This window comes from Perissodus microlepis, chromosome 11 (genome assembly GCF_051167445.1).
Source record: "Perissodus microlepis isolate ML-2025 ecotype Zambia chromosome 11, ASM5116744v1, whole genome shotgun sequence".
Classification (NCBI taxonomy): domain Eukaryota; kingdom Metazoa; phylum Chordata; class Actinopteri; order Cichliformes; family Cichlidae; genus Perissodus; species Perissodus microlepis.
In genome coordinates this window covers 2,294,896-2,309,325 of record NC_140471.1, presented here as the reverse complement: position 1 = coordinate 2,309,325, position 14,430 = coordinate 2,294,896, and the positions used below count along the sequence as shown (strand labels likewise).

General features: G+C 41.1%; 1 protein-coding gene across 1 annotated transcript; it reads right to left on the bottom strand.

Moving 5' to 3' along the window:
* Positions 1–7,816: 7,816 nt before the first annotated feature.
* Positions 7,817–13,084, bottom strand: LOC146377049 (calcium homeostasis modulator protein 5-like). The gene is made up of 2 exons (XM_084944922.1): positions 12,306–13,084; positions 7,817–11,341 (listed from the first exon to the last, which is right to left on the bottom strand). The coding sequence occupies exons 1-2, from the start codon at positions 12,846–12,848 to the stop codon at positions 10,949–10,951; spliced, it is 936 nt and encodes a 311-aa protein (XP_084801048.1). The 5' UTR covers positions 12,849–13,084; the 3' UTR covers positions 7,817–10,948.
* Between the last annotated feature and the right edge of the window lie 1,346 nt (positions 13,085–14,430).

The following is a 14,430-nucleotide window of genomic DNA, read 5'->3' as shown; positions in this document are numbered from 1 at the left end:
GTGAAAGAAAAACCTCTTCTCTGTTTAAAAAAACCAAACGACAACAACACAAACAACCAAATTTAGGTTTGTGAAATTGCATCTCGTCACACAGGACACACAAACCTGCAGGACACCGGCCCTCGAGGCCTGGAGTTGGACACCCCTGCCTTATACCAACTGTCAGCACAGTGATGGACCTGGGCATCTGGTATTAGGTCACTCAGCAGGATGATGATCCCAAGACAAGAGCTAAGGTGTTGCAATCACTCAGAGAGAATGACTTGCTGATGAAGGTGGCTCTACAGGCTCATGGGGTGTGCAAACTTTTGTCTTTTGATTCAGTTAGTGGGGTTAGCTTATTTGGTGACTCCAAGCTGCCCACAGGTCTGAATGTGAGTGTGATTGGTTGTGTCTGTGTTAGCCCAGGTCAGATTGACAGCCTGAGCAGGGCTGTGATAGGCTCCAGTCCACCTGCAACCCTGATAGGTGGAAGAGAATGGATGGATAACCCTGATTCACTATAATGAGCTAAACAGGGAGTCAGACCAGTTCAGAACCTTCTGTGTTGTGTGGTGCAGACAGTACTAAGTGGAACTGGGCGGCTTCTTCAGTGGATGGAGCTGTTGGGGGACTGTTGGACGTTTCAGACGTATGAAGCTATAAAGACGATGACTGGAGTCGCAGTACTCTCATCATTCTAATTGAAATTGACCTTTAATCAAACAAAAAGATTTCACAGTGGAATTTTAATTCTGACTCGTATTTGACAAAAAACGTCAGTTAACTCCTTAGAATTGGTGTTTCTTCATTGATTTCTCATAAAATTTGTCTTCTTGTCAAAATTACAAATAAATTCTGCTTCTGAACACAAATTGTTGAACTTTTCATGCCTTTATTGAACCCACTGAGCTGTACCTCATAGCACAGAACAAAATTAGGTAAATTCTTGAGTTTTGGAGCTTTGAAACTTTCCTTAGCAGCAATGTGACTATAAATGATCAACAATGATGAGGAGGAATTTGTGATGACACGGAGGGACCTCTGCAGGCAGGACAGGAATCTGAAAACCTCAGTTTTCTTCTTTGCACCCCTCGACAGGTGGGTGGCATAGACACTGGGGCTGGGTATCGTCACTGATTTCTGGAATCGATTCGATTCAATTCGATTTGAATCTGGGAAATTTTGCCTCAGACAGTCAGAAATATTATAATTCAGATCAGCACATTTACATCTTTTTGTATCTATAAAAAGGAAGCTGACACTTTCCAGACGTTATCAAAGGTGTGAGCATCACAGCAGAGGCCTTTGTGTCAAAGCAGCTGAAGATAAACACAGAAAAACATGAAGGTGGTTTTCCTGTTCTGGGATTTTATAAAAATATTCTGCAGTACATCAAAAACGAAAGAAAACCGTTAATCAACATATGAACATCACCTCTGAAGTTACAGTTTTATTAGAGACACAGCGTTTTGCATTTTGTATAATTTTAAAAAGTTGTAAACAATGTAGACTCGTGCGTAACAAGCAAGCGAATAATGCAGAAAACAGATTTTTAGACGGGAAACTGTTGTTGAAGTACAGAGAGAGAGAGAGAGAGAGAGAGCTGTGCATGAAGTGTGATTTTATCCTGGTGGCAGCAAAACAGTAAAAGTCAGAGTGAATTCATGACGATGTTTATGTGAAGCGTAGTTTGGATCTTCTTTCTCTGCTGGTTCAGTCAATATTGTTTGGAGAGAGATCAAACCTGCAGCTTCTGAATCAGCGCAAAAAGGGCGTAAACACAAAGCGCCGACACATCAGAGTCAGCGAGCTGTCGGCTTTCAGCCCCGACCGTGTCCGTGCCGTCGGGTGAGAAAGTCACAGCTCACTGATTCTGATGCATCGGCGGGTCCGAGCTTTGTGTTTACGTCTCTGTGCAGAGTCCGTGTTCCTGCTCTCAGTTACTGTTTTTAATGTTTGGTGGTTGTTGAAATTTTGTGAGGTTTAACCTGAGATTCTGGAATTTTGGGCAAAATACATTTATATAAAAAAATCGATTCAGGATTTTAATGAATCGATATCATGTTATCGAAGCTAGAATCGATTTTAATCGATGAATCGATTATTAAAACCCAGCCCTAATAGACACCCATGATTGTGCATGTGATTACTCAAGAATGAGGTGACATAGGATTAAAATTCATATCATCAGTGCAGCTATTAAAAGTTTAGGATGAGTTTAAATTCTGTTGACCTCAAGGTCAGAGGTCAAGTTTTCAGAAAATTGCCTCAAATTTTCAAATGTATTCTGTAGAAGCATGTAACCATGCGGCTGAAGGGTGCTGGCAGCTGCCAGTGTGTTTTTCTTAACCACACTGTTGGTTGGCTTGCATGCTTTGGATCATTCAAAAATCAAACGTTTTTAGCTGTTTTCGAGTCCACAGATCTCAGGCTCAAAGGGAGAGAGTTCAGGAGTTTGGGGGCCACAGTTACAAAAGCTCTGTCACGTTTCGTTTTCAGCCTCGTGTGATGGACGGGCTGATCACATGACCTCAGGGACCTGCTGGGGATGACCTCTGGTGTATGTCGGTGTCTGTCCATGCAGAGCTCTAAATGTCCAAGTCGTAAAGTGGAGCGTGATCAATGAGGACAGTTGATTGTTTGTAGTTGTAACTTAGATGAAGATCAGACCACCTTTTATGATTAATCAGAAATTCTGGTAATTCAAACTTCTGGTGACAAAGCACTGGACTAAATATGCTCCAAGTAAGTGTAGTAATAATGATGTAACAATAGTGAGTGAAAATGTCATTTTGGTGCTCTGTTCAATGCATGCTGTTAAACTCTGAGTTTAACTTTCAATGATACTGTTTTAAGTCTCATTTGTTATTATTTAACAGCGTTTCCGTCTCAGTTTGACCATCGTGAGCCTCGCAGAGTGTTTGCACTGTGTAGATGCAGAAAGTAATCATTCAAACACAACCAGTGACAGGACTTGTATATATTATGTAAATGACAAACACCCACACAGAGTGGAAACAATGTGAATGTGAAAACTACAACAACAAATATCTAAATATCTATGCTCCTAAAAACAATGGGATTAAATGAATATATCTGAGGAAGAAAGATTGTACTGTGTGACACGAGCATGTAAGCTGGGTTAAATTGGTGGAGTGTGATGACTTTGTCAGAAAGTTGCACTGCACTGGAACCAAGTGCACTGGGATTGGGAATGAGAAACAGCTGCAGTTTGACAACCTTAAAGCCAATCAGAGCACTTCATGACTATAAAATAATATCAGTGTAGCATCTCCTCACAGTTTCACTTTGAAAGCATCTTCATTAATGTTGCCAGCTGGAAGGGATCTCAAAGCTGCTTTGTAGGTGGCAGACCGTTTGTGATAAAGCCAACGGACTACCAAAGGTCCACAAAGTAGTAATTCCACTCAGACCCATCTCACCACCGTCCCAGCTCCCCCATGTGGGGAACACACCCCATCACATCAAAAACTCTACGGTCCTCACCAACAAGGTCCAAAAGCTTTCACTGAATCAAGATGAAACCACAGCGTCCTCTGATGCGGTCTCCCTTTTCACGTGTATACCTACAACCATAGTCCGTGTAGGTGGAGACAGAAAACAACTACAACAACACAGAAACAGCTTTACCCCCGATCAGATTTGCACACTGTTAAACCTCTGACACATAGTTTAAATGTGAGGGTCTCTATGGACACAAACATCAACAGCAACCTTTACGTGGAAGAAGTGGAAAATAAAGCTCTTGGCTCTGTTAAAGGGAAAGCACCTAACCACTACAGGTGGATGACACCTGGGTCAAGATTAAAAGCACGAAGCATGAGCCTCACCGCGCACATCAACTCAGTGCAGAAACACAAAGTTCACCAGGAAAGATACAAGATAATAGTTTGCAGTTTCTGGACGGTGCCGTGCACACTGAGGAAAACGGAAACCTCAACACTGAAGTTCACAGGAAGCCCACACACACAGACCAGGACCTACTCTGTGACTCCCATCACTCTCTGGAATAATCAGGACGCTGCAACCACCAAACCTCACAGTGGAGAGACTTGTGCATCACTACTACTCTTTTATTTTTCTTTCTTTAAATATAGGATATAATTTACAGGGTAATAAAGAATTGGTTTTGGTTTAGAATTAATTTATTTATACAGTCACACAATACTGTAAAGCAAGTGTGCACATGTTAGCTTACACTGCTATTTGTATGATTTAATCTTTCTTTGTTTTCTGCATTACGTCAGTGGCAGCTGCTCCAGTCCCTGGTTGATGAGCTAGGAGGTGGAAAAGGGGGCGGAGCAAGCCTATATGGAGACCTGCAAATTGGGTCATACTACTACTCTGGATCATGGGGGTAAATGGAATTTGTTATGTTAGTTTCAGTTAGGTTTTTGTGTGTTCTACCTCTTTTTGTGTCTTTGTAGGCTGATCAGACATTATTTAAGTCTCCTTCAGAAGGTCAGTTTGTTTGTGTTAGTATTGTTTGTTGCCAGCTTTTGAGTCGAGTTCTGTTACTTTGACCTCTTTTATGGACCCAAGATTTAGATTCATGTATAATTTAACCAAAGTCTGGGTTTTTTGCGTTAAATAAAAAACCTTTTTTTTGGACTAACCTGTGGCAGACTTTCATTTACTGCTCAGTCCATCAGGAATACAATCAATTCAGTGTTGAACATATTATATTTACTTTATTACCAAAGTGTGATAGACTCTAGTCTCCAGAAGTACATTAGCTAGCTGTTACTAGCTAATTTCAAAATGACTGTTGGGTCAGGAGATGCAGCCTAACAATCCTGTTCTTACAGTTCTGTGGTCTCTCAGCATCAGACACATCACACACCAATGATCTCAGTGAAAGTAAAAGAAAAAGATTTTCACCTTCATTTCTGTCAAATGAGGAATAAAATATAAATAGTAATATCTCCTGTTTTGGCTTCCCTTCATTGGCTTCCTGTTAAATCCAGAATTCAAAATCCTGCTCCTCACATACAAGGACTTAAATAATCAGGCCCCATCTTATCTTAATGACCCTGTAGCACCATATCACCCTAGTTATGACAGACACTAGCTCCACTTTTAAGATTAGGCTTCAAACTTTCCTTTTTGCTAAAGCATATAGTTCGGGCTGGACCAGCTGACCCTGAATCCTCCCTTAGTTATGCTGCAATAGGTGCAGGCTGCTGGGGGATTCCCATGATGCACTGGGTGTTTCTTAGACACCTCTCTGCATCTCATCCAGTACTGTGTGCATGTTCGTGTACCGGGTTAATGCCCAAACACACATTTTTCAAAATTAAACAACTTAACTTGTGTTGTAGGTTTTGTCATTACATCTGCCACCATGGACAATAATCCAAAGTTATTTTTCCTTCACTCACAGCTGACCTCACAAACTCATGCTGTCAACATGTTTACAGCCAGCGCCATGGCACCCTGGTTATGTCCATAAACCTTTGGCGGCGCACGTTTCTGTCCATCAATACCTCTTAACACTCCTGTAGGTTTGCCGCTAAAGCCATGTACTCAGCTTCACGGGTAGATAATGCAACAGTAGGTTGTTTTTGGGTTTTCCATGTAATCAATGACCATTTACAGCCAGACTTATACAATAACTAGTTGTACATCAGTCTGTGACATCAGCTGCCCAATCAGCATCACTGTAAGCCCACAACCTGAGTTCCTCGTTATCACATTTCCTGTAACAGGTCTGTCTCAGATGCCCCTTTCAAATATCTTAGTTCATGTTTTACTGCAGTCCATTGGTCTTCAGTCGGTTGAGTACTGTGAAAGTTTACTGACTATAAAACTCATGTGGCCACATAGATCAGACGGCCCACTGCCTCTCTGTGTACTTCAGTTTTTGCTCACAAGGTGTCAGCCGAGCATTGCAGTCCTGCATGTTGAACCTTTCAAGTGTTTCTTCCACATATTGTTTCTGTGACATTTTTACACATTTATCACTCAGGTCAAAATCTATTCCAATGAAATGTCTCAGTTTACCCAAATCCTTCACTTTGAATTTTGCTGCGAGCATTTTCTTCACACCAGTTAGTTCACTTTTGTCGCTGGCAGCAATGATCAGGTCATCTACCCATATTATGAAAACCTTCACCTTCTTATTTCCTGCCATCTTTGTGCAAACACAATGGTCAGCAGGATTCTGCACAAAGTTTCTCTCTCTCAGATATTCATGTTCCAATTTCTGCCTGATTGTTTTCACCATTTTTAATTTGTGTCAGATTTCACGTCATAACCCTCTGATTGTATCGTGAATACCTCACAATCCATCGGTGCGTGTAGATAGGCAGCTTTAACATCCATCTCATGTAAAACGATGTTTTCTTGCGCTGCCTTTTGCACCAACGCCCTGATACTAGTCAGGTTAGCAGCAGGGGAAAATGTTTCTTCATAATCTACGCCCATCGTCTGACTCTATCCTTCAGCAACATATCGTGCCTTGTATTTTTCAGATCCGTCAACATTGTTTATGACTGCGTGCACCCATCTACCCCCACTGTCTTCTTACCCTCAGGCAAAGTGGTGAAAGTAAATGTGTTGTTTTGTCCTCTTCCATTGCACTGACCCATTTCTCTGAGTTTGGGGCATGTTAGTGAGTACTTGATCACAATCCTCCCTCTCAGTAACATATTCACTTAACTATCCAGGCTTGTTCCTCACTCTGGAGGGGATTTTGCAGCAGACAGTTAATGTCACTCTCCTGTGACCGGCTGCTCATCTCAGACATGGTTACTGGGATCTGATCCAGAGTATCTCACATCAGTCTTTTCTCTGGTCTTGCTGCACCTGTGTGTTGTACTTTCATTCCTAACAACACTGCAGCTGATGGCTCAGTAACCAGAGGCCTGAAGGGACTAAAAAATCTTATATTACAACATAAGCAAACTGCTTTTACATGTAATGAACATTTCTGTTTAATTACATTTTAAATAATAGTCCGTGATTTGAACAGCCCAGCGCTGCTCCCGACGCAGGGAAACCAACCCTGCAGGGAGACCTACCTCAGCACTTGTGCAGGTGAAGCCAAAGGGAAGATTTGCTTCACCATATTTTCTAGTCTTTGGCTTGGAAGGTATGGAGGACCACAAGAGCCATGCACATGGAAATAAAGACTTCTGTGCTTAAATAATGAATTGTAGAATAAAATCTGCATTTGTAAATTCATTTTTGAATTCCAATTTAATGAACTGATTTTTAAAATGCTTTTTTTAAAACCTTTTTGAATTCCACTTTAATTACAAAAAGCATTTTGTAATTCTTCTGTTTTGACTTGAGATATGACTGCTCTCTGCTGTTTCTGATGACTCCAGTTAATTCTATAAGACATGCTGTGGAAGTAAATACAAACAACGACAGTTTGGTCTGCATTTATTCAAAGATCAAACCCCACAGACTTATATAGTCAAGTCTGCAAGTTTATGAACAGTGAAATTTGTTTTGTGCCCAAATTATTCTACACATCATCAGAATGAAAGTTATTGGCCATGTTTGCATAGCCCTTTTTAAAAATATGCTTTCATGGCATTATTGTGTGTGGGGTGGTGGTCAGGGCTATCCAGACTGACAAGTGGGACACTGATCGTCACCTCTCCGGTGGGGAGGGAGCCTGAGATTGTCTAAATTGGAGTCTGCAATATTTGAAAAAATGTCTTAAGAAAGCAAATAAGTTGGTGTAGCAAAGAATATGATTGTTTGCTTGCAGGACTGCAGGAGAGATGAGTCCTCCTTCACAGGTCAGTGAAGATGGTCACCAGCAGGTTCAAGCTCATTGCATCTCCAACCCACATCCACTGCCACTGTACTGAAGGGAAGTTAAAGACTTTCCTCTGCACTTACATTTGGATCACCTCGATCCATGACAGTCATTCAGGCAGCAATGCCTGGACTGGAAACAAGCATCCTTAAATTATTACAACATACCAGCCTCTGTGTTTGAATGCAAAACAGATGTGTTGTTTAAACTAGAGACTGAACAATAAATACATTTCACTTTGATTATATCAGTAATGTAACTACAAAACAAAGTTGTGGTGGGCCTAAACTTACTTCAGAATAATTAAATCTGAGACTTTGTTTCATTGTCACATTCAAACAATGTTGGTAATTGTTTGTTGTTCAGCAGAACAGTGTCCAGTATGTTGGCTGTTATACTTTATTACATTTGAAAATAAGAGTTGGGCTGATTTTAACTCCACTACAAGAAGTGTTGTTAATTATTCTTTAAGGTTCACATTTGCATTCAGTGTTATATTAATATAAGTGTTGTACTAGAAATGTCAAGGATGACGAAACGAAATGTGATTTAAAAAACAGAAACAAAAAAACAAATTGCTTTTTAATTTAGTAGAACGTTAACGTTTGTCAGCGGGTAAATCATTAGTACTGCACAGTCGGAAACATCAAGTTATTCTTAGGACTGCATACGTGCAATGAATACGTTGTCCTAACAGTCATCTTAAGTAAGCTTTACTTAGTTTTTTGAGTTCTGGGAACTAATTAGATTTTGCAGTGCTTTACAATATAAAGTGCTACAATATTTGCACATGACTCTAAAATTCGTGCTATGAAGCTGTTTCTAAGATCACAACCTGATTTAAAAACATGATCTAAAATAAACTTTGTTAGCTATGAAATAACTGTGAGATATTAGGAGAATATGCCAAAAGAGATCACAGGATGGCAGGAATGTGCTGTAACACGAGCTCTTCCTGTTTCATTGGATCAGTAACACAGAATAAATGCCCCCGTGACAGAGGAGTCCACTGCTGCTTCCCCGTGATACAAGCAGACTCAGGTCAGGGCTGCTAGCCTCTGTGCTCATCAGTGTTTTAATCATTATCCACAAAATACACAAATACCAGATTAAATATTTTATTTGTTAACATTACATGATCAGGCATAAACACAATGAACAAAGTTTTTATTTAGAAAAATTACACACTGTAACAGATTTTCAAAGCATAACATACTAATAAAACATTTTATGAAAATCTCTCATATATATGTGTAACATCACATCACACGTGTCAAACATTTTAAAACACTGAGGACAGTGTTCACAAAAACAATTGTTCAGTCCAACAGAATTGTTGGCATGTTGGGCCTTGGGATGAGAACGTGCTGACACTTCAGTTGTTTGTATGATCCTCCAGGCTCGTGGTGGTTTCAAGTCTAGTACTTTATTTCTTTTTGAGAATGTAACAGAGTAACAGAGGCCAGGACTCTTTTCACACCTGAGCAAAGGTACAGAATGCTCTTCAGAAGCGCTAATGCTAAAAAGACAAGCGTGATCAATCTGTAAAGGACAATTTTGTGAAAGACAAAATTTATAATCATTAAAACGCAGGCTATACAGATTCCCTCAAATTTACTCTTTTTACAGCCTGAAATTGTGAAATATGCAGATCTAGTGAAATTGCAGAGAGCGCAAATGTAATTCAGACCGAAAAATAATAAATCAGGAAATACTCAAAGTATTTTTTTTCCCCTGAAAGTAGGAAGTTATGTATCTGCATGGTAAATGTTGGAAAAATGTTTGTGTTTCAGTGCGTGGAGTGAAACTGTGCAACAGCTGAAGCAGTTTAAAAAAGTCTTCATGTGACATAAAGATGCTGAATTTCAGTAAATGTCTCATTTATTTAGTTTCTGTGCATATTCAGAATTTTTCATTAACATCTGTTTTGTGAATGACTTGTAGGAACAAGCTAATGTGCGAACTATATTCTATGCAATTTGGAGTATGTTTGTTATTATTATTTAAGTTTATAACAACAAGGAAGCTGGATAAATAATTAGAGATGACTTAAGGAGAAGAGGTGGTGTTAAAGAAGCATGCACTTATTCCCACTCTTGTTTGGATTTGTAAACCCAATCAGGAAAGGTGCGATATGTTAGTTTGCTTCATTTTGTACAGTTTTTTATTTTGTAGTTTATAGTTTTATTTTATTTTTTTCTTGTTTTTCATACAAGTATATTGATAAGATAAGGTAAACCTTAATTGGTCCAACACGTGGGAAATTTGTTTGGTTATTTTTTACATGATCAACATAAACTGAATGAAACAAAACATAAAACAAAACGTGTGTCACTGAGGTGAAGGAGGAGGCGTACAGAGCGCTCGTGGATGACGGTGAAAGGTCCACGTCTGTCATGGACGTTGATGTGGTGCCAGAGAACAACTGACAACAAGCTGAGCTATGAGACCAACAGAGGCTGCACACAAGAAGGCATGAGCAGGATCTATTTCTGAGATCCATGATGGAGAGTTTCTGTGGAGCACAGAGCACTGCTGTGGTCTGGGAGAGCAACTCTGAAGCTGGGGACACCTCAGACTAGGATCTTTGCAGTGCAAGTGTCTTCAGAGGGCTGTTGTTGCAGTTTAGTGCAATACTTCATTCAGCAGCTCTTGTTAGGGTTGGTCTGCCTACAGCCTGCACCCTCTTCTACAGCAGGAATCCTTTACTGCATCCAAAAACCTCCTGTGGTCCTCTTCTTTTCCTCTCACTTACAGATTACCCTCTGTTATAACAATACACTATATTTACAGCTGTTGCTGTTAGTGTTCAAATGGCACACGGCTGTTTTTTTTTGTGTTTAAATCAAGTTACTCTGAAAATGTAAAGTAAGACATTTTACCCAGAAGTGTCATTTATGAAAGGTCTCAAAAGCATGAAGTCTAAAAGAGGCAGGCAGCATCGGTGGGTGTGTTTGGTTTTAAAGTGGTTATGCTCTTCATGTGCTCATTCTTTGGTTAAACCACTGGGGGCAGCGTTGTCATAAAGAGACAGCTGTGGAGGCTTTTTCCTGAGTCAGACTTGCACTGTCAATAAAATCAGTGCTGAGTAGGAACAATCACAATGCAGTGTATTCATTATTTATCACTTCCCTGAACATCTGAATAACTGTTTTCCAGATAAAATGCTGTTTAGTTCATCTCTATTTCGTACTCTACATCCATGACGGGTCTCTTCTCTGGTGGAAGGTTCATGTTTTCCACTTTCTCCACATACCTCTGCAGGGTGCTGTAATACTGCTCGCTCCTGGAAAACGTGTAGTATGCAGAGATCTCCTCCCAGGCTTTGTGGTTGGGGAACGGGAATGGATCGGGTGCCTTGTTCTCAAAGAAACTCTGCAGGTTTCTCTCAGCCAGTTTGGTGGCATACTCTATAGCAAGGGCATCAAACCGCTCCTTTTCTTTGTCTATGTAGCTTTTCCAAAATTTAAGCTGCAGGTAGCTGACTTGGGAGCGACAGTTTTTGTAGCAGGTACCCAGAAGGCCTACAAAAGCGCCAATAATGATAATGCACCAGCCCAGAATCTGCAGAAACAAATGATGCTGTCAGTTTCAGACTGTCTTTAGGGACAGCAGAGAATTCAGAAGGTGGAAAGGAGAGTTGGGGGATAACTGACACCTTCAGACTGTGTAACAACTGAATACATCACACTGAGATACCTGGAAGCACAAACCTCAATTACTAGAGTAATTCAGTCTCTTTTACAGATTTCTAAGAAGGCCCCAGTTTTTTGTTTGTTTTTGGCAGTGATGCAGTATTTAAATAGTTATACTTCCTTTGAACATAAAGAGAACAGCCTGAAGCATTTGGCAGTCAGAGCACGCAAACATGAAAAAGCTGGAAGTAAAATGTATTAGTTTGATTTCATTATTTAGACATGCAACATGAAGAACCACAGCAACAGCAATTCAGGACTGCACTTCCATAAAGGACCAATATTCAATTACTAAAAGTTGTCTGGCAGCTAGACACTATTTTAAGTGAAGCACAATTAGATAAATTAACAAATCGGTCAGTAAGTCTTTAGTTAGAGCAGGCGTAGGCAACTCCTGGCCTCGAGGGCCGGTGTCCTGCAGGTTTTAGATGTGTCAGCTGCTTTAAATGGCTAAATGACCTCCTCGACATGTCCTGAAGTTCTTCAGAGGCCTGCTAATGAACTCATCGTGTGATTCAGCTGTGCTGACCCTGGGTTAGGTCTAAAACCTACACCGGCCCTCGAGGCCTGGAGTGGCCCAGCCCTGAGTTAGAGGATAGTTTTTCATTGTTAACATAATGGTCTAACACAAATGATCAGTCTTTGTGCCTTTTCTTGACAGTTTTCAATGATGGCCTGCTGTTTAAACTAAATTAGAAACCCCACTACACTCACAACAACCATAACAGACAAACAGCAAAATACTAATCAATCAAACCCCATACTTCAAATTTGTGTGAAAGTCTGTAATGTTGGATCCCAGTCGCCCTCCCGACATCACTATGAAATCTTACCTGAGACTGAGCCCTGAACATCAGCAGCAGCTCCATGCGCTCCTCGCTAGACAGTTTAGAGCGGTCGCAGGGCACCCGGGCCAGCTCCTCACGGCACTTCAATGTCTTGTTTTTGCAGAAGAGATCGACCACCAGACTATCATCAAGACCACTAACAGCACACTCATAAAAGGTTCCATTGAGCAGAGCCACACAGAGCCACATTATAGGAGCCATACAGGCCCCGGTGAAAATACTCAGGAACACCCTAAGACAGCCGAAACAGTTTCCACGGGGGCAAAGCTTCATGGGATTGAGGCAGCACCCAGTGTAGAGCCTCCAAAAGCGGGTACTGGAGAAAATACCAAAGATCAGCAGCACTGCAGCTGGTCCCAGCAGAAATGTCACGCCATAAGCAAAGTTCTGGTCGTGGTTGCAGGGACACTGAAAGGAGACCATGGAGAAAATTCGTTCCCCGCCTATAGTCAGCAGAGCCATGAAACTGTAGCCAATTGTGGTTTTCTGATTCACGAGGAAACGCAAGATACTCTGGAAGTTATCCATGATGTCGGCCAATAAATCCGAGTGAAACAGCAGAGAGCTAAAAGTGAAAGAGCCAAGTGTCAGTGTGGAGTCACTTCCTTTGTGCTGTTTTCCACAGCCAGACCAAACTCATCTGCCAAGCCTGGATGTGCCCCTCCCTTTGGCATTCTATCTTCTCTGCAGGCCCCTCCTTCAGTGAGGCTGCACTTCCTCCCAACCACTTCCTCTTTTATTACCATATCTATTCCATCTCCAGAGAAGAGTCGATACTAAAAAGAAAGGTGAAAAAGTTCAACTCTGCTTTCTTCACTTTTACCATCCCTCTTTACTCCCCCCACCCCCCACCCCAGCACCAGCATAGGTGAGTCAGTCATGGAGAAAAATCCTGTTAGTTCAGTTCAATCCAGACTGTAACCTGAAACTATCTGAGGAGCAAAAACATGACAGAACACGCAAAGTGGGAAGACACACAGTACACAACAGCAACACAAGAGCACGTTATTAGAGCGCACACCAGCGGCGTCTGTAGTAGAGAGACGGTCAGCTCATAGCGTGCGGGGGAAGTGCAAACATCTATGTGGTGTGTCTGTTCCTGTCCCACAGGACTGAAGCTTGCAGTGCATTAATGCTGCACTCTGACAAATCTGTTCATGTGTAAAACACATCAACAGTTCCTACAGCTCACATTTGTGTTTCGAAAATGAGTGTTAACTAAGTGTCAGATGAAAAACCTGCCCTGGACTGATGTCCGTATGTCTACATCTTTGTCAGTGATGTGAATTAAACATGAAACCCATCAAGTAAACCAAGGTGTGATCTGTCTGTGCGGACAGGAAATGTGGTGTCAGAGTGGTGTGACTGTTGCTAGCCTGTAGGCATTCTGCATACAAACATTAGCCCAGTGCAGGTTTCTCATTAGGTTTCATTTACATCACTGATCTGTTTTAGTCAAGCTATAAAGTGCCCTCTCATTCTGTTCTATTTTATTCTGTGAAGCTTGTTTATAAAGGTATAATTCATGAAAATGCAAATTAATTCATTTTTTGCTTATTGTTCCGTCTTTCACTGTTCAAATAAACCTACCACTCAAGTTATAGACTGGTCGTTTCTTTACTAGTTATTTTTAATAATTATTTCCCTGACTGTAGTTTTTAAAATATTTAGGTTTTCATTCATTTTTGGGGGGCTACTGAAATAATAGAAAAATCTTCAGATCCACCTACTTTGAGATTGCAGGCAGCACCCAGTGTGAGCAAAAACATACATTACATACATTATATTACTCACCCATCCAAATCATTGAATTCAGGTGTTCTAATCACTTTTATACACAGATGTATAAAATCAAGCACACAGGCAAGTCGGCCACAAAGGTAGGCCGCGTAGCATCACAGAGTGGGGTTCAGTGGATGGTGACACCCATGGTGTGCAGAGTCAGTCCCTACAGACCTCCAAACCTCACGTGGCTTGATGAGTGCTTGATGGAAGAAGTCTCCATGGCCGAGCTGCATCACATCACCAATAATGCGATGCGCAGGACGCAGCGGTGTAAAGCACTTAACTGTAGAGCAGTGGAAGTTTTGTAGAGTGACAAATCAGACTA